Source organism: Ranitomeya variabilis, chromosome 4, assembly GCF_051348905.1.
Source record: "Ranitomeya variabilis isolate aRanVar5 chromosome 4, aRanVar5.hap1, whole genome shotgun sequence".
Lineage (NCBI taxonomy): Eukaryota > Metazoa > Chordata > Amphibia > Anura > Dendrobatidae > Ranitomeya > Ranitomeya variabilis.
The window spans coordinates 288,762,296-288,780,903 of record NC_135235.1 but is presented as its reverse complement, the minus strand read 5'-3'; the positions used below and the strand labels follow the sequence as shown (position 1 = coordinate 288,780,903).

At 42.4% G+C, this 18,608-nt stretch overlaps 1 protein-coding gene and 1 long non-coding RNA gene across 6 annotated transcripts in view; one reads left to right on the top strand and one right to left on the bottom strand.

Annotated features, from left to right (window-relative positions):
- The window catches only part of DVL1 (dishevelled segment polarity protein 1), a 186,186-nt gene that overhangs the window by 119,265 nt on the left and 48,313 nt on the right, over positions 1 to 18,608 (top strand). Inside the window, exons 1-2 of one of the 5 annotated variants that reach the window (XM_077250134.1) lie at positions 13,884 to 14,280; positions 17,477 to 17,831. The exons of the other annotated variants lie outside the window; for them this stretch is intronic. Coding sequence (XP_077106249.1) covers positions 17,651 to 17,831 — 181 coding nt within the window. The 5' untranslated portion in view covers positions 13,884 to 14,280; positions 17,477 to 17,650. Of the gene's footprint in view, positions 1 to 13,883; positions 14,281 to 17,476; positions 17,832 to 18,608 lie in introns of those variants that run through there. 5 annotated transcript variants of the gene reach the window in all.
- Positions 364 to 8,868, bottom strand: LOC143764513 (uncharacterized). The gene is made up of 3 exons (XR_013213217.1): positions 8,750 to 8,868; positions 2,547 to 2,709; positions 364 to 436 (listed from the first exon to the last, which is right to left on the bottom strand). It is a non-coding gene; the product is annotated as an uncharacterized LOC143764513 (long non-coding RNA).

Sequence of the window (18,608 nt, the reverse complement as noted above, 5' to 3'; positions counted from 1 at the left end):
TAGATAAGATAGATGATAGATTATAGATAGATAATAGATAGATTATAGATAGATAATAGATAGACAGATAATTGAGTCATAACTTGTCATTCCTGGATCCTACTGTAAGATTTGCTGTACGGCTACTAATCTATACACAACCGTTTATAGTACTGGTGACAGAAAATAATTTCCGAAGCTGTAACCAACACAATCCATTTCTTGTTTTGCCCTCATCATCATCATCATCGTTCAGTTTAGTGTCTGGGCCGCGCTTTAGTTGCACTGACAGCTCAATGCTCAATGTTTTATTTTCACAAATAATTACTAGAGATTTTGCTGTCATATATGTCACAGCCAACACCTCAGAATTCAGCAGCCGCCTCACCTCCGACCAGGCGATGCCGATCTGTTGCCACCCGGGCATGTGTTTAACCTGCATGTGATTCACTGTGACCTGTTATGACATTAAGAAAATACACATATTTTAGATCTTGTCCAAACAGGTGAAGGCATGGCGGAGATGTACTAAACCTACTAAACATGTCATCGTAGCCACAGCATCCATAAATCGCAAGAAAACACTCTGTGTATAGAACATTGTATATGAAGAGAAAAGAATGGTAATATATTTTAGGAGCCGGTCAGGGAGAACCGGCCGTTCATTTCACTTTTTTGGAAGGTGCTGATTACCTTTTACTATTAGGGAAAAAAAATCAGGAGCACTGGGGGTAAAGACAGGACCTGAGGGCACAATGAAGTATTTATTTGAGGTCAACCCTAAATTTGATGTTCCCCAGGTATCTCGCCTTCTTAGCACCCACCGGATTACTGCAGATTCCGAAATCCCCCATTGGAATCAGCTGCAGCCAGTATTCCACATTGCAGATTAGCAGCCATTTGTAGAACAATACAGCGATGTATAAAAGATGGAATGGTCGCCGTGGATTTCACGGTTTTCTATACGAATGATAAAATCCATGAGCACTGAAATCCGCACAAAACGCACATTGATTCTCATGCAGATTTGCAGCAAAATTATTTGTCACGTCTTGACGTGGGCTCAGCGCTTGAGGCCGACAATTGTCTTAGACGTCTTGTTTCACATACACATTTTTTGCTGTGTTTTTTGCTGTGTTTTTTGCATGCTACATTTGTCTCTTGTACATGCTGATAATGTTTAGTGCAAAAAAAAAAAAGTCATTCTATTTAGTCAGGTTTTGGCACAAAAACTGCAAAACCTGATACCTGCGCTGTTTGGTGTGTATTTTCAGCATTCAACGACTTACATGCTCTATTCTGCAGAAAAAAAATAATGCTAAGCACAAAATACTGATGACAAAAAAAACCAAGGTGTGTGCATGAGATTTCTGAAATGTCATAGACTTTGCTGTTACTGTAAAACGCAGCTCAAAATTTGCATAAAAAAGCTGAAAAAAACGCTTAGTGTGAACATAGCCTAACGGTACCTTCACACTAAGCGACTTTGCAGCGAGAACGACAACGATCCGTGACGTTGCAGCGTCCTGGATAGCAATCTCGTTGTGTTTGACACGCAGCAGCGATCAGGATCCCGCTGTGATATCGCTGGTCGGAGCTTAAAGTCCAGAACTTTATTTGGTTGTCAGATCGGCGTGTATCGTCGTGTTTGACAGCAAAAGCAACGATTCAAGCAATGTTTTACAATGGTAACCAGGGTAAATATCGAGTTACTAAGCGCAGGGCCTTAAGACTCCTGAAAGATGTCAGGTCCCTGACATTAGAAAGCTTTAAGGTACCGTCACATTAAGCGACGCTGCAGCGATATCGACAACGATGCCGATCGCTGCAGCGTCGCTGTGTGGTTGCTGGAGAGCTGTCACACAGACAGCTCTACAGCAACCAACAATGCCGAAGTCCCCGGGTAACCAGGGTAAACATCGGGTTACTAAGCGCAGGGCCGCGCTTAGTAACCCGATGTTTACCCTGGTTACCAAAAAAAACAAACACAACATACTTACATTCCGGTGTGTGTCGCGTCCCCTGGCGTCCGCTTCCCTGCACTGTGTAAGCGCCGTCCCTAAAGCACAGCGGTGACGTCACCGCTGTGCTTTGCTTTACGGCCGGCACTGACACATTCAGTGCAGGAAGCTCTGAGCAGCAGCGTGTAACCCTGTGGACGCCGGGGGACGTGACAGACATCAGAAGGTGAGTATGTACTGTTTTTTTTTTTACTTTTACAATGGTAACCAGGGTAAATGTCGGGTTACTAAGCGTGGCCCTGCGCTTAGTAACCCGATATTTACCCTGGTTACCATTGTAAAACATTGCTTGAATCGTTGCTTTTGCTGTCAAACACGGCGATACAGGCCGATCTGACGACCAAATAAAGTTCTGGACTTTCAGCAACGACCAGCGATATCACAGCCTGATTCTGATCACTGCTGCGTGTCAAACACAACGATATCGCTATCCAGGACGCTGCAACGTCACGTATCGTTGTCGTTCTCGCTGCAAAGTCGCTTAGTGTGAAGGTACCTTTACCCATTTATCACCTTCTAAGGCAACAAGTGCGACTCATTAATCACCTTCAGAACGTGTGATGTCTCACACAATAGAGAATTAATGTGAAGTTTTTCAGGGTTTGTCCTAATTTGTTGATCGGTTGAGCAGCAGCTTACTTCTTGCCATAGGGGGTTCAGTGATTGCATGCTTTTCATACCCTCATAGCTACATCATTCCGCTTTGTCCCTGCAAGTAAAGGAGGGTGGGAAATGTGTTACATAACGTGTGTAACCAAACGTCACGTCCTATGTGCCCCTGACCCATAATACATCCATGTTCACTAGGTAGGTTTGGATCTTGGCTTCAAGGAGAACATTACATCATAAAGTTGTCCTACGGTTCGGGAGACTTTGCACGCGAACAGAACATGTATGTGAACATGGTTCTTCTGAATATGCTGTAAGTGAGGTTTAATGTTGGTGTTGACCTGACATATTGATTTATGGGCCTTGTCTAAGGGTGTACAATACATACCTTAGATGCAGGCCATGAACGTGCGAAGGGGTCCAATCGAAAAAGTGAAGATCTTCAAAGATGAAGGGAGAAACGATTGAGGCTTTCTTTTAAAAGCAAAACTTAGCATTTATCCAAGTATTAAAAATTCCAAAAATAAAGGTAATGCAGTATAAAATACTGTTAACAGGACCTACTAGTTTTGACAATCTATCAGACCATGAAGAAGACAGATTGGACCTACTAGTTTTGACAATCTATCAGACCATGAAGAAGACAGATTGGACCTACTAGTTTTGACAATCTATCAGACCATGAAGAAGACAGATTGGACCTACTAGTTTCGACAATCTGTCAGACCATGAGGAAGACAGATAGGACCTACTAATTTTGACAGTCTATCAGACCATGAGGAAGACAGATAGGACCTACTAGTTTCGACAATCTCTAATTCTGCACTGCCGGAATGGAAGAACAGAAGAGAACGATATTTTCAAGAATGCTGTGTAATATTCAACGCGTTTTGAAGTTCTAGACTTCTTCATCAGGAGAAACCACAGGACATTCTTGTGGTTTGTGGACACTCGTTTGTCCTAACAAAGAAGTCTGGAAGTTCGAAACGCGTTGAATATTAAACTGCATTCCTGGATATTGTTCTCTTCTGTTCTTCCATTCTGGCAGCGCAGAATTAACCCTTATATTCCAAGTACTTTCTTTCCAAGCTGTGGGTCTGCAGCAGCCTTAAGCCTTTTAGTGGTTGTGGATATAGAACCACAGTAGGTGAGTCCCCTTGCCTTCAGGGCCGGCCCGAGAGATTACGGCGCCCTAGGCGAAACTATTTTGTTGCGCCCCTACTACTTTTAACATACCTCCCAACTTTTGAAGATGAGTAAGAGGGACAAAGTTTGCGTGCACCACGGCAAATTTTAGGTCACACCTCTTACCACACCCATTCATAACTAGCCACACCCATATCCACGTCCCAACCACACCCATTTAGCACTGCTGATCACACTGTTTCATAAAGAATAATTATAAACAAAAAAATATGGCCACACAGTGCTCCATACTGTATAATGGCCACACATGATGCTCCATACTGTATAATGGCCACACATGATGCTCCATCCTGTATAATGACCACACATGATGCTCCATACTGTATATTGGCCGCACATGATACTTCGTACCGTATAATGGCCACACATAGCTACTCCTACACACGCGGCTGAGCTCCGTACACGCGCTCCGCTCCATACACCTCGTACACACGCGGCTCCGCTCCGTACACCTCGTACACATTTAGCTCCGCTCCATACACCTCATACACACACGACTCCGCTCCATACACCTCATACACACGGCTCCGCTCTATACACCTCATACACACACGGCTCCGCTCCATACACCTCATACACATTCAGCTCCGCTCCATACACCTTTTGCCTTTTGAAAAGATTTTTTATAATTTTTTCTATTTTTTCTCTGGCGCCCCCTCAGGGTCGGCGCCCTAGGCGGCCGCCTAGTTCGCCTATACGTTCGGGCCGGCCCTGAGTGCCTTTGGTCGCCACATTGCAATGTCGATTAAACCCTTTTTGCGCTTTAGTTTTTCCTTTTATTTAAAGCATGACACGTCAAACAGAAACAAAAACATGATAAAAACTCATGGTAAAAAAGCACACAAATACGCAATGAAAAAAGGCAAGTGACCTAACAAGTAGTAGGTGCAGAACTTTTGCAACATCAAAAACGCACCAAAAGCTCATCGTGAATGAAGGTGATGCCATGCAGAATAATGATTCTCTTTTAACATATGCAAAAAAATAAAAGGTTACCAGCTCCGTTACCTATATAACAGAGAAGTCAATCCACCATGATGAGCCGTCTCATTACAGCCAGAAGCGTAACTGCAGGCAATGGCAGGCCAAACCTCTGATGTGTAACCGCTTGTGAGCATGAGGTTTGGGAACCAGCTCCTGGAATCTGGGAAGAGAAGGTATCAGTGAGGGCAGCAGATTGCACGTGCCGGGACGTTTCTAAACAGGGGAGAGATACTCACAGAACATGGGATCAGATGGTGCCATAAGAATTTTTGGATGGATAGTCTCCAGCCCGTACCCCTCCAGCTGTTAGGGCATGTTAGGAGTTGTAGTAGCCTAACATTGAGATTGTACTGTAAGGCTTTTTTTACTTTTTTTTTTTAAGAAAAATTTTTAAAAGCAGAAATGGCTGCAGAAAACAGTTTTTTTCTCAAGTGATTTTGGGCGATGTTCACACTGAATTTTTTGAGGCGGTAAAAAACCATACGTTTTTCATACATGTTTTGTGAAGTGGAAAGAGAGGGAGTTTTTATTTTACTGATGCATTTCCTGATGTAGTTTTGGGATGTGTTCACACTGCACCTTTTTCCGGCAGTGAAAAATGTCCTATTTTCAAGCAGAAGACTCTTCAGGAATTGCTATTTTTTTCATCTTTCTCATTGACCTGTATTGTTAAAGTACTGAACGCCTTCAAAGCGGAAAATGCCTGAAGAACGGTCTGCTTGCTTTCTTAAAAAACGCTCGAAAGCTTAAACTTATGAACAGCAAGTTGTTTTTACATAGAACATACCACAGGAAAAATCACTGGAAAGAGCAGCAGCATGTTATACCTTTTTGAAGAGTTTTTTTCCTTGAAGTGTGTTTGCAAACTTTTGACTGGACTGTTCCTAATTTGCAGCAGATTGTATCCACTTCAAGGGTATGTGCACACGTATTCTTGAGGTCTGTGGATTTTTCCGCAGCGGATTTGTGAAAACCACAGGTAAAAGGCATTGCGTTTTACCTGCGGATTTCCTGCGGAATTACTGTGGATTTACAGCGGTTTTTGTGCGGATTCCACTGCGGTTTTACACCTGCGGTTTTCTATTATGGAGCAGGTGTAATACCGCTGCGGATTCCGCACAAAGAAGTGACATGCAGCGGAATGTAAACCGCTGCGTTTCCGCGCGTTTTTTTTCTGCAGCATGTGCACTGCGGATTGCGTTTCCCATAGGGTTACATTGTATTGTAAACGCATGGGAAACCGCTGCGGACCTGCAGCTGCGGAAACGCTGTGGATCCGCAGCAAAATCCGCAGCGCGTGAACATAGCCTAAAGAAGTGATATGGACTTTTTCTTAGGCGTTTTTCAGCTAAAAAATACTCAAACCTCTTCACATGGGCCACAAAGTGGATTTCCCATGTAAATGAACAGGACGAATTTTCGAAGCGTTTTTGAAGAGAAGTTTGGATCAGAGTTGCTCCAAAATAAAAATTCTGAAAAAAAAACTCTGTGTGAACAAGTAGTTTCCATCCTGTGTCTCTAGCCTTCATGAAAGTAGCTTTGGTTTTCTAATAGCCAAAGAGCCACAGGTTGAAGACATACAAGACACAGACTGCTCTTCTTAGGGTAAGTTCACACAGGGCGTTTTTGCTGCGTTTTTTTATGCTAATTTTCAGCTGCTTTTTACAATACCAGCAAAGCCTATGAGATTTCAGAAATCTCATGCACACATTGGGTTTTTGTGAGGTCTGTATTTTGTGCTTTGCAGCGTTTTTTTGACATAGGGCATGTCACTTTTTTCAGCGTTTTTTCAGCATTTTTCACCCATTGACTTCAATGGATGGTGAAAAACGCTGCAAATACGCTAGGTTGACTTTTCTTGCAGCGTATTTGCGGCAGAAAAGTCAAGGAGAGCCGGTTGTGATGTCACATTCGTCTCTGCTACATCTAGATGGCAGGCTGCATGATGCGTACATGCAGCCTGTCATCCAGCAGCGGACCCCCATTCACTTGAATGGGGGGGTCCGACATTAGTGTTTGACACGCTGTCATATGCATGACAGCGCGGCAAACACCGCTTTTGATCAGCAGCGAAATCATCCCCGCCGGTCAGAGAGACACGGCTCCCCACTGTCAGAAGACAGCGGGAGCAATCAGCTGTGATCGGAGTTGTAAACTTCGCCTCCGATCACTGGTGTCAGCTGATGGGACTACTGCTCCCATCATCTGACACCTACAGTCGCTAATTAGTGAGAGCAGGAGCGGCGGATGGGAGTTTTCATCTGCCGCTCCTGTGCTATAAATAAATAATAATAATAAAAAAAAGGCCTGGGTTCCCCCCTAATTTTGATAACCAGCCAGAAAAAAATCACAGCTGGGGGCTGCAACCCCCAGCTGTCAGCTTCAGCAAGGCTAGTTATCAAGAATAGAGGGGTCCTCACGCTTTTTTTAAAATTATTTAAATAGATAATTTAAAAAAACACGGCTTGGAGTCCCCCCATTTTTGACAACCAGCCTTGCTAAAGCTCACAGCTGGGGGCTGATATTCACAGGCTGGTAAGGGGCCATTGATATAGGCCCCCAGCCTAAAAATAGCAGCCCGCAGCTGCCAGGAAAGGCTCATCTATTAGATGTGCCAATTCTGGAGCTTTGCCCGGTTCTTCCCACTTGCCCTGTAGTTCCCACTTGCCCTGTAGAGGTGGCAAGCGGGATAATGAGGGGTTATTGTCACATTCCTATTGATAGGTGACATTAAGCCGACTTAGTAATGGTGAGGTGTCAATAAGACACCCATCCATTACTAATCCTATAGTAATTAAAGGGTTAAATAAGCACACACACACAGTAAAAAAAAAGTACGTTAATGAAATAAAACACCACACAGTTTTGACCATCTTTTTATTACCCTGCCATTCCAAGCGAAGCTCTCGATCTTCTGTAATAAAAATGAAATAAAAAAGCAAAAGTACAGTATACTCCCTGATCCGTCATAGTCCGATATACCGAGTGTCCCACGCAGTATCTAGGGGAGATAAAGCTACAACCGGGAGCGCTGCTAATGCGACCGCGCTGCTAATGCGACCGCTCCCGGCTGTAAGCAACTGGGGAATGAAGGAGATGGAGCGGGCGCAGGCTCAGTAACGAGCGGTGACGTCAACGAGCCTGCGCCCGCTGACGGCCTGACCTGAGGTAACCTCTGGACCATGGGAAAATGCCGGGGAAGAGGATACCGCAAGGAAAATTATCAATCTATCTATTCATTCTATCTACAGGAAGTTTTTTTTTCTCTGTGTGCACTCAACTTTATCCGCATGCACAAAGAGAAAAAAAACACATGGAAAAAAAACGCTCCAAAAATGCGGCAAAAACGTCCCAAAAAACGCATCAAAACCGCACCTAAACCTGCGTTTTTGGCACAGCTTCTTTCCTGCCAAGATGATCAGGTTTTGCTGCAGAAAAAAAAAACGCAGCAAAAACGCCCTGTGTGAACTTACCCCTGGATGGTCAGCTTACATGCTTTCTGGTAGGGCTGTGACGTCGGTAAGCCAAACCTCCAACTCCTCAATTTCCATGACACCGACTCCATCAAAATGGGCTCCGACTTCACAGCCCTGCTTTCTGGTAGCTTTTTGTGACAGCTCTAATCTTGCTTTTTGCATTTTCCTTCTCGCTGTGAATCTAGTAGTACGGTTTGCTTAATTAGCATAATCATATATACCAGGTATTTGCGTCACACGGCCTCCGCTTCCTTCTTATCATTGCATTATAATCTCGTTCCTAGAAAAATCCCATCCGACGCTGTAATGTAGTTAGAAAAGTCGCAACCAACGTAGTTACTATAATAAATGCTCGCTAGCTGCGTGCCTTGGCTGCCAGAAGATGACATGCTGTTTTAAAGTGGTATTCCCATCTCCAAGATCCTATCCCAATATGTAGTAGTTATAATAATAGTAATAATATTAGCAAATAACCTCCAAGTAGAAATGTAGTATTGTTCTTCTGATTAGCTATGTCGCGTACCCCGTGTGCAGGGCATTGCAGTAGCTTAGGTATCCATGGTTACGACCACTCATATAGTGATAGTTAATTAGTTGATAATGGGCGTAACTTCAATATGAAGTACTAGAGGCCTCATTAATCAAAACTGTCTTCGTTGCCCATAGCAACCAATCACAGCACAGTTTTCATTTTACCACAGCAGTTTAAATAATGAAAGCTGAGCTCTGATTGGTTGCTATATGCAACATACACCGTTGTACTATTAGAAAGCTTTGTTAAATGAAGTCCTGATTTATAAGTAAATCTGTCCTTGGTGTCTGGGGGTTGTCAAGCAGACCAGCCATCTTTTTGTTCCTTTTTTTTTCATTTTTCTCAGTTTTTTATTGATGTATACAAATAAATGACTAAAATCTAAGGGTGAAATGTGTTGCTCTTGGTTATCAGACAAGCTGCCCCTGAGGCACCATTATAATAAGGGCAATAAGGGCATCGGCCTCGGGCCTAGTAGTACACAGACACAATGAGCTCTAAAAAGTGCCAGCCACCTGGTATATGACAAAGACAAGAGACCCCTTGTTTTAATAAAGGGGTCTGTAGTTACTTTTTTCCTCAGTTTTTGGTTAAACTGATTTTTGCTAATGTCTCATCTCTACAACACAGCCAAACATTATCATCGAGGCCACCATAACTATTATTTGGGCCCTATAAGTATACATAGCCACACAGTGGCGTAACTTGAAGCTGAAGGGCCCATACAAAATCTCAAACGGCCTCAAACGATCCCGCGTCTTTAATAGTATTGGTCTCCTCATATGGGTCAAAGGAACCTTTTGGGCCCCCTTAGGCTTCAGTGCATGGGTGAGATTGCCACTCCTGCACCCACTACTTTCTCTTGTACCCCATTGTTTGCACATAGTCACGAAGGGCGTCCCACACAACAGTGACCCATGGATCTGTAGTATTCATGCCATATATTTTGTGTTTCTTGTGGTGATAGGAAATATACAACTAACATAGCAAGTGGTTTCTCAAAATTCATCACAAAATGGCACATTTACTGACGGTCATCCCAGAATTATTTGTGAAAAGCCCCTCTTTACTACTTAGAGCCTTTCTGGCTATTATGACCTGATGGAAAAGTGATGCATAGCCAGACACTGGCTTCTGGCAATGTTTTTGAGGAATCTTAGTCCATTCCTTATAGGCAATGGCATCCAGATCACTAAGGGTCTTTGGTTTCCTTTCTGTAAATGCCTCAGTCAAATCTCACTAAAGATTTTCTGTGGGGTTCAAGTCAGAAGACTGTGATGGCCACTCCAGAATCTTCAACGACTTTTTCTGAAACCATGCCTTGGTACACTGTAAGGTATGCTTGTGATCGCTGTCCTGTTGGAAAGTCCAATGATACCCAAGCTTCATGTTCCTCACATAAGCCATGACATTTCCTAGGATTTCCTGATGCTTGATTGCATCCATCTTGCTCTCCGCATGCTCCACATGCTGTAGGTTTCCAGTACCAGAAGAAGCAAAGCACCCCTCGAGCACCACTGCGCCACCACCATGCTTCATTGTGGGCATCACTGAACTACTGCCATGCTTCACTGTATTAATTACCAGGCCACCGCCATCCTTCACTGTAGGCAACACTGAACCACTGCCAGCCTTTACATTAGGCATCACCAAGCTACCGCCTTGCATCACGTAGTCATCACCAGACCACCACTATTCTTCACTGTAGGCATCACAAATTCGACACCATGTTTCCCTGTGTTCATCGCTGTGCCACTGCCATGCTTCTATTTAGACATCATAGATCCACAGCCATTCTTCATTTTAAATATCACCAAGCCACCACCATGCTTAAAGCACCACCCCAGCATTTCTTTTTTTATTGCAGCGCTGGAGTAGTGCTACTAAACTAAGTTCACTGCCCCGGTTCACTTACCAGATGCCGTTTTCATCTGCTCCTGGCGCTGTTCCTCTTAGTCTCCAGCTGATTGTTACCTGTCAGATCAGTTCAGTGTTTGCTGAGCCAATGCGAAAGTCACAACTCAATGTAAGAACAAAGCCCTGATAGACTAGCATCGAGAGCTTGTGAAGGTCACTCAGAAAATGCAGTCACAAGATGACATTGCGTAACCAGAGCAGCGCCGGGAAGAGCTGAAGACCGTAGATGGTAAATATAAAACAAGGGTCGGGAAACTTAGTTTAGTAGCAACACTCAGGCGCTGAAATAAAATAAAATACTGGAGTGGTGCTTTGACTGTAGGCAACACAAGCCACCTCCATGCTTCACTGTAGGCATCAACAAGCTACCGCCATGCTTTACTGTAGGCAACACCGAGCCACTTGCTACTGAGAGATGTACCCAACCATTGGTAGTACTGTCGACAACTTCCCTACATCATTGTGACCATAAATTGTCTTATGGACTCATGGTTATGTTGTAGAGCAGATCTGTGATATGTCACCCATAAGTCTTTTGTCCATACTGTTCAACGGGTTTAAATACAGGCATAGGCTGCCATCACACTAGCAGTATTTGGTCAGTATTTTACATAAGTATTTGCAAGCCAAAACCAGGAGTGGGTGATAAATCCAGAAGTGGTGCATATGTTTCTATTATACTTTTCCTCTATTTGTTCCACTCCTGGTTTTGGCTTACAAATACTGATGTAAAATACTGACCAAATACTGCTAGTGTGACGGCAGCCATAGAACGTTTCTCACAGATTTTGTTTTCTGGATTTGTGAAAAGATAAAAATAAAAATTGAGGCTTGTCCCATTGTTTTTTTTTTTATCTTGCAGCACCTTTTGAACTCTGTATACCTGCCATACATATATGCATGGACATGACTGTGTGTATAAGGGCTTATTTCCACATGCGAGACATACGTCCGTGTCTCGCAGGTTAAAACCCTCCTCTGGCGCCGGCACTCCAGAGCGGAGCGTGCGGCCGCACAGCAACACATGGAGCTGCACGCTCCGCTCCCACGTGCCGGCGCCAGAAGAGGGTTTTAACCTGCGAAACACGGACGTATGTCTCGCATGAGGAAATGAGCCCTAAGGCCTTAATTCATACAAAATTATAATAAAATTCTCATTATCTAACAATATTGTACCAGTAGACCGGCATTAAAAAAAATACTGGTGACACCCAAGTTTATGTCTGGAATTATAGCCATATTCCATTTTTTTAATATAATTATGCTAAGAGATCTGGACTCTATAATTGATCATGTGTCTGACCTTGGTTAACCCATAAAAATTAATTTACAATAAAAAAAAACCCAGCGACAAACTAAAACATGAGAAAGTAGTGGGCTGACAGACTGTCATGATTAATGATCACTGTGACAGTTTCATTTTGTGGGTCTGAGATGAACGTGCTACAGGCAAAACTGATATAAATGAGCCGTAAGGAGTATATGATGTGAAAACAAACACATATATACCGTACACTGCGTGGGTACATAAAAGGCTCTTAGACACTTCTCGGAGGAATGCACTTATAAAGCAGTTTTCTGTACATTTTTTTGCCTCATCCACTTGCTGGTATTCTATAGCAATGTGTTATAGAGTCCATACTGTGCCTCCCAATTTTTTTCCCTTACGGATCCACATTCAATCTGTGATGGAAAAAATAGTGTTACTAAAAGGAAAATACTCATAGCGCTCAAAGAGCATCTTTGGTGGTGCGAAGAGTCCTAATATGGAACCATATGGACTAGTGATGAGCGAACGTGCTCGAATAAGGTGTTATCTGAGCATGCTCTGGTGCCAACTTAGTGACTTGCTCGAATACTATGTTCTAGTCTTTGCTGCATATCTCGTGGCTATTAGACAATCCCTGCATGTGTTGAGGCTGTCGAACAGCCACGAGACATGCATCAGCGGGGACTCGAACTTAGTATTCGAGCACGCCGAAGACACTCGGTTAGCTCGCGAGCATGCTCAGATAACACCTTATCCCAGCACGTTCACTAATCACTAATAGGGACCTCATGTGGCCAAGGCCCTGTTCATGTCAACACCATGGACAGCTTTATTGGAGCCACAAGTGGTTACGCAGCCCTGCCTAAGTGTGATATATTTGTTCCAAAATGTCATTGCACACACAATTTACTGCAGATTTGCCATGAATTCTTCTCTTTTCAAAAGATGGAGTTTCAAAAATTGCCCTGTGTCCCCTAACATATGGCCGTTAGGCTGGGTTCACACATTGCACGTTTGGTGCCGATGTTTCCACAAATCCTCAGCATTTTACAGCACTAGCAAAGTGGATGATTTTCCATTTAAATCTTATTCACACACTACGTATAGTTTTTTCCCAAATTTTCTTGTTGATTTTTCCGGGTCTCATTTTATGGTGCAGAAACGCATTTTTTTGGCGCCGATTTCACCCATTCCTTTTTATGGGGATCCTTAAAAATCCATAGGTTAAACTGCTGGCCTGGCGTTTCTTTGTTGCACTTACTCAATAAAAATCGCACATAAAAACTCTGCAAATAAGAGTTTCTTGAAGCGGTTTCCACTAGAAAATTTGCCATTTTTTTTTTTTTACTCCTTGTCCCCGATTTAAAGCTTTTACTCGAGAATTCTGGCATAAAAAAAACGTAATATTTTTGCGCAAAAATGTTCCAATTTTTGGGATGTTTCACGATATTTTCTCCCAGCTCCGTCACAGTCAGCGTAGCTGGGGCGGAACGGGGACAGGATGGGTTTGTGGTGGTCCCCATTCGCCAAATTCACGACCAGCAAAGGTGTACCTTACGCCACAAAGACTGGAATAAGATTTGTGGCGAATGGATGTGTCACCCACCTTTTTTACAAAAAAAAAAACTTTCAGAAAATCTTAGAAACAAAACTGTAAGAATTTGATGATTTTAAAACCAACATTTACAGCTGTTTAAAAATTGTCCTACAATTGTTAAAAAATACTTTAAATATAGAATTCATAAAAAAAACTAAAATTGTCCTACGGGGGGGGGGGGGGGGGGACGTAAAGTGATTTTCAGCATTCAGCTGGGGGGGGGGGGCACATGGGTTGATATGTGTTAGTGAAATATCAGGCTAGATCAGATGTCTTGTGGGATCCCGATTCGTGTTGTAAGAGCATCAAAGGGAATGGTAAATCACTTTCTTAAAAAAAAAAAAAGTGAAAAAATAAAGGGCAAAGCCTCTACTAAGGAAACAGAGTTTTTTTTTTTCTCTCTTCCCACATTCACCCCCTTAGGGCAGTCACTTCTGATGTGGCCGTTTATCAATCTCAGGAAGCCCACCGCCTGGGGCTGCCCCTATATACAGTTCCATAATACATTTGCATGCTAGGATCTCATTGGCTTCAAGGGCAGTGACCTCAGCGGCTGTGAGAATGGAGTTGTCGGCTCCGGTGGTGGTAGTAGTACTTCTCAGGTAGCTTTTGTTGGGGGCACTGGAATTGCGGAGAATGAAATGTGCAATGATCACGAGCATAACCTGAGCTCCGTGCAACTATACTATGTAAGTAAATGACCCTTATGTATTGTCTGCATCATTTGGGGGTGTTTTACCGTAATATGAGAGCGGGATGATCTGTCCCTTTAAATATAGAATTAACACCAAAGACAATTATTATTTTTTTTTAGTAAACCTCTTTACATAGAATGTATAGACTTATACATAGAAGAGCAAACTTTGTCAGATGTAGGCGATTTTACTATGGGTTATGTAAGGTTTTACAAGGGACTTCTTCACTATAGATTCAGTTCTGCACAATCTGTGCTTATCTTGCTATGAGATCTTGCAGCCGGGAGCAAACGAGCTCAGATTTAATTGCGTCTTTTAGAACTTAAGAGCCGTCGGCAACATGATCAGCAGATACGGTCGTGTACGTATCTGTTATAACGATGTTCTTTTTTTATGTGTTTCTTAATAAACCTTCAGGTCGTTACACAGTGAGGTTAGTTTGGGATTTTTTTTTTTAATGGTAAAATAATGGTAAAATGTATAAAAACAAAATAAATAGGATTTTTTTAATCACTTAGAAACAGATGTGAGATAGTTATTAAGACATAACCTAATAATACAGATGGAACATATTAGATGCAGGGCGGATGAGTTTATTTCATAAAGTTGATCAGGTTTAGGGCTTTAAATTGCCCTCCTGGTAAATATACCTGTATTGGTGCATACTGGGTGCAGTCCTATGTAAGGGATGATACATGACTGCAGAAAAGTGGTCAAATTAGTATTGTTTAGTCTCCAGTACGTGGAGCAGATGGCCGTACGATTGAGCTCATAGCCGTACATTACTTTTATTAGCAGATACTGTTATTTTTCACGGCAGCGGCCTACAATCTATTGTATATGGTTTCCAAAAATCTCCCCACTGATGTGAGATATGTATAGTAATGTAGGAGGATTTGGGGTGTGATTATTGCTGGCCATATATCATTTAGTTTTTAGGCAGCTTTACATAAATGAAAGAAGTGCAAAAGGTTTGACTGGTGACATCATTAGCATCAGGGCTCGTGTGACCACCGTAAAAATCGGACAAGTGCTTTCCGTTGTTTTGACAGATAATATTTGTCCACATTGTTCAATGAGGCCGTGCTCATGTTTGATTTATTACTTGTTCCATGTGGGCCAAGGAAAAAAAATTGCAGCATGCACAATTTGCCTCCTTTAATCGGATCTCACTGGGCTATTAAAGTCTATGGGTCTGTAAGAAAAATCGGACAGCACTTGGATGACATCCGATTTTCATGGACAAACTGAATTGAGCAGATTGAGAAACTTTTTTTTTTTTTTTGCTCACCACATCAAGAAAATCGTATCACACTCTGACCGCACTCCTATCACACTCCTATTCACCAGAGCTGTCAAGTCGGCAAGCCAAACCTCTGACTCCGACTCCTCAATTTCCGTGACTCCCGACTCCGACTCCACAGCACTACCTCACTACTGAGCATGTACATAAAGTGCAGCACAAATTCATCTCATCTATGACTCTAGAGCACTGGTCACTACTGATCATGTACATAAAGTGCAGCACAGATTCATCTCAACTCCATCTCCACGGCACTGGTCACTTCTGAGCATGTACATAAAGGGCAGCACAGATTCATCTCATCTATGACTCCAGAGCACTGGTCACTACTGAGCATGTACATAAAGTGCAGCACAGATTCATCTCAACTCCATCTCCACAGCACTGGTCACTACTGAACATGTACATAAAGTGCAGCACAGATTAATCTCAACTATGACTCCACAGCACTGGTCACTACTGAGCATGTACATAAAGTGCAGCACAGATTCATCTCCACTACGACTCCACAGCCCTGGTCACTACTGAGCATGTACATAAAGTGCAGCACAGATTCATCTCAACTATGACTCCAGAGCACTGGTCACTACTGAGCATGTACATAAAGTGCAGCACAGATTAATCTCAACTATGACTCCACAGCACTGGTCACTACTGAGCATGTACATAAAGTGCAGCACAGATTCATCTCCACTACGACTCCACAGCCCTGGTCACTACTGAGCATGTACATAAAGTGCAGCACAGATTCATCTCAACTACGACTCCACAGCACTGGTCACTACTGAGCATGTACATAAAGTGCAGCACAGATTCATCTCAACTCCATCTCCAGAGCACTGGTCACTACTGAGCATGTACATAAAGTGCAGCACAGATTCATTTCAACTACGACCCCACAGCACTGGTCACTACTGAGCATGTACATAAAGTGCAGCACAGATTCATCTCAACTAAAAGCTGAGATCCTTAGATCAGGAACAGAGCAGACATTGATAAGACATTTCATAACTTTCCCAAATTTTTATAAATGCATTTACAGCACATCCCGCACTGAACAACTGAACCCAATGTATTAAATATTTTAGGAGTCTGAGTCAGTCCATTTTATACTGACTCCGACTCCACAGCCCTGCTGATCAAACTCTGATCATAGTCTGAACACACTCTGATCAAAGTTCGATCATAGTCCGATCAGAGTGTGATTGGTGTAATTGGACCGATTTTCTCAGAGGAGATATAAACGGTCATGTGACTCTAACTTTAGAGTGCTGTATATAATTTCAGAATCCACTATCTCTTAGGGTATGTGCACACAGAGTCTTTTTAATATAGTTTTTTGGAACAGGTCCGCTCAAAACAACGCTTGGAAAATTGGTAAAAAAGGAAAAAAAAAGCTTCAAAGACTCATCATTTTTATTTGCTCTTATATTCAGCCTCCTGAGCGTTTTTTTTTTTTTGCTTCAGGTTTTCGAAAACAACTCATGAGGGGGAAAAAAGTGCATATCACTTCTTTGAAGCAGCTCCTGATGGAATCTGCTACAAATTAGACACTATGAATAAAAAAGGCTGCCAAAAAAGGCTTCAAGGAAAAAAAAAAAAATCTTCCAAAACTTTTCAAAACAGCTTCAGGAAATGAAAAACTGCATCAATAACTCCTTGAAGAAGGAGTGTTTCCTCTACAAAATTTGTTTTTGACCGCCTTGAAAAAAAACCTCCGTGTGCATATACCCAATAGTTCACTACGGTTTCGGCAATGTTCTTGACGTGATAGGGACACTTGAATAGAGCGATCACTAGTTATGTAAATGTAGAATGCTCTGAGCTGATTAGAATGCTCTACAACTACTTATTTCTTGCCAATTTCCTGTTTCACCATCATTACAGATCATCAATCATCTGATGGAAGGGAAGCTACCGGAAAAGGAACATTTCTAAAATATTATCTAATATATGACATTCTCCATGCACCTCTCATTATACCTGATGCCTGGTAATACGTTCGTCTTCATAACTGTATCATAGGATCTTCTGGATTTATGCTCCATCTTGAGGTCCATCATGGTTACCTCTTCATTCATGGAATGTTTTGGAAGGAACCCACCACAACGCCATCGATCAAACTTTTCCTTTCAATCACACCCACATGCAAGGAGATCTACGCATAGAGGTCATTTTTGTCTGCCTTGGCCCCTGGAACCTGTTCGTTGTTACCCAGAAGCTCAACCACGAGTGTGTCATTGTAGGTATCAACCTGGACCTTTGGTGACCTGTAGTATGTGACATAAGAATCCTTTGCTGACTTGATCTTCATCAATTACTCAGAGTAAGACCTAAATCATAAGGCATTCACATTTCTCACCTTATTCCAGACGTCCAAAAACCTATGAGGAGAAACTTCATTTTACAATATTAGGCAGATATGTAAAAAAAGTTTTGGTCACTGCTGTTCCATCATATTTATAGAGTTAGAGGGGCTCTGTGCTTTGGAGAAGTCTCCTAAACAATGCTGATCTGGCTGTCTTACTAGTAAGTCTCAAAGAGAGCATTTGTGACCTGTTTGAGAATCTTGCAGCCCTGGTTCAATTACCCTGCAGCACCTCCAGAGGAGATATGAGGTATTACATGATGTTTATTGAAATAATAGGTAGTACTACCAATTCCTCCCAAGCAAGAGACGCTCTTTGTGGCTACTATGTACTTTGGCTAATAGACGCTTGTCCCAAATAGGGAAATATCCTTCTATTAAAGGCCCTTTTATACAGTATATTCAGCCATCGATAGGTTCCAAATCATTGATCCATGAGAACATAGCGGCAATCAGTCTGAGGATCTCATTTGTTTTATGGCCCAAAAATAAATGTTGATTTGCAGCATATCTTCTCATCTAAACAGGATAATTCCAGCAATATGCAAATTGTATGGGGCTGAATGATTGTAGTCTTGATGATGTGTTACAATGCAGTTTGCGTCATTCCATGTAAATATGAGCCTAAAATGAGAACCGAACGATTTTTAG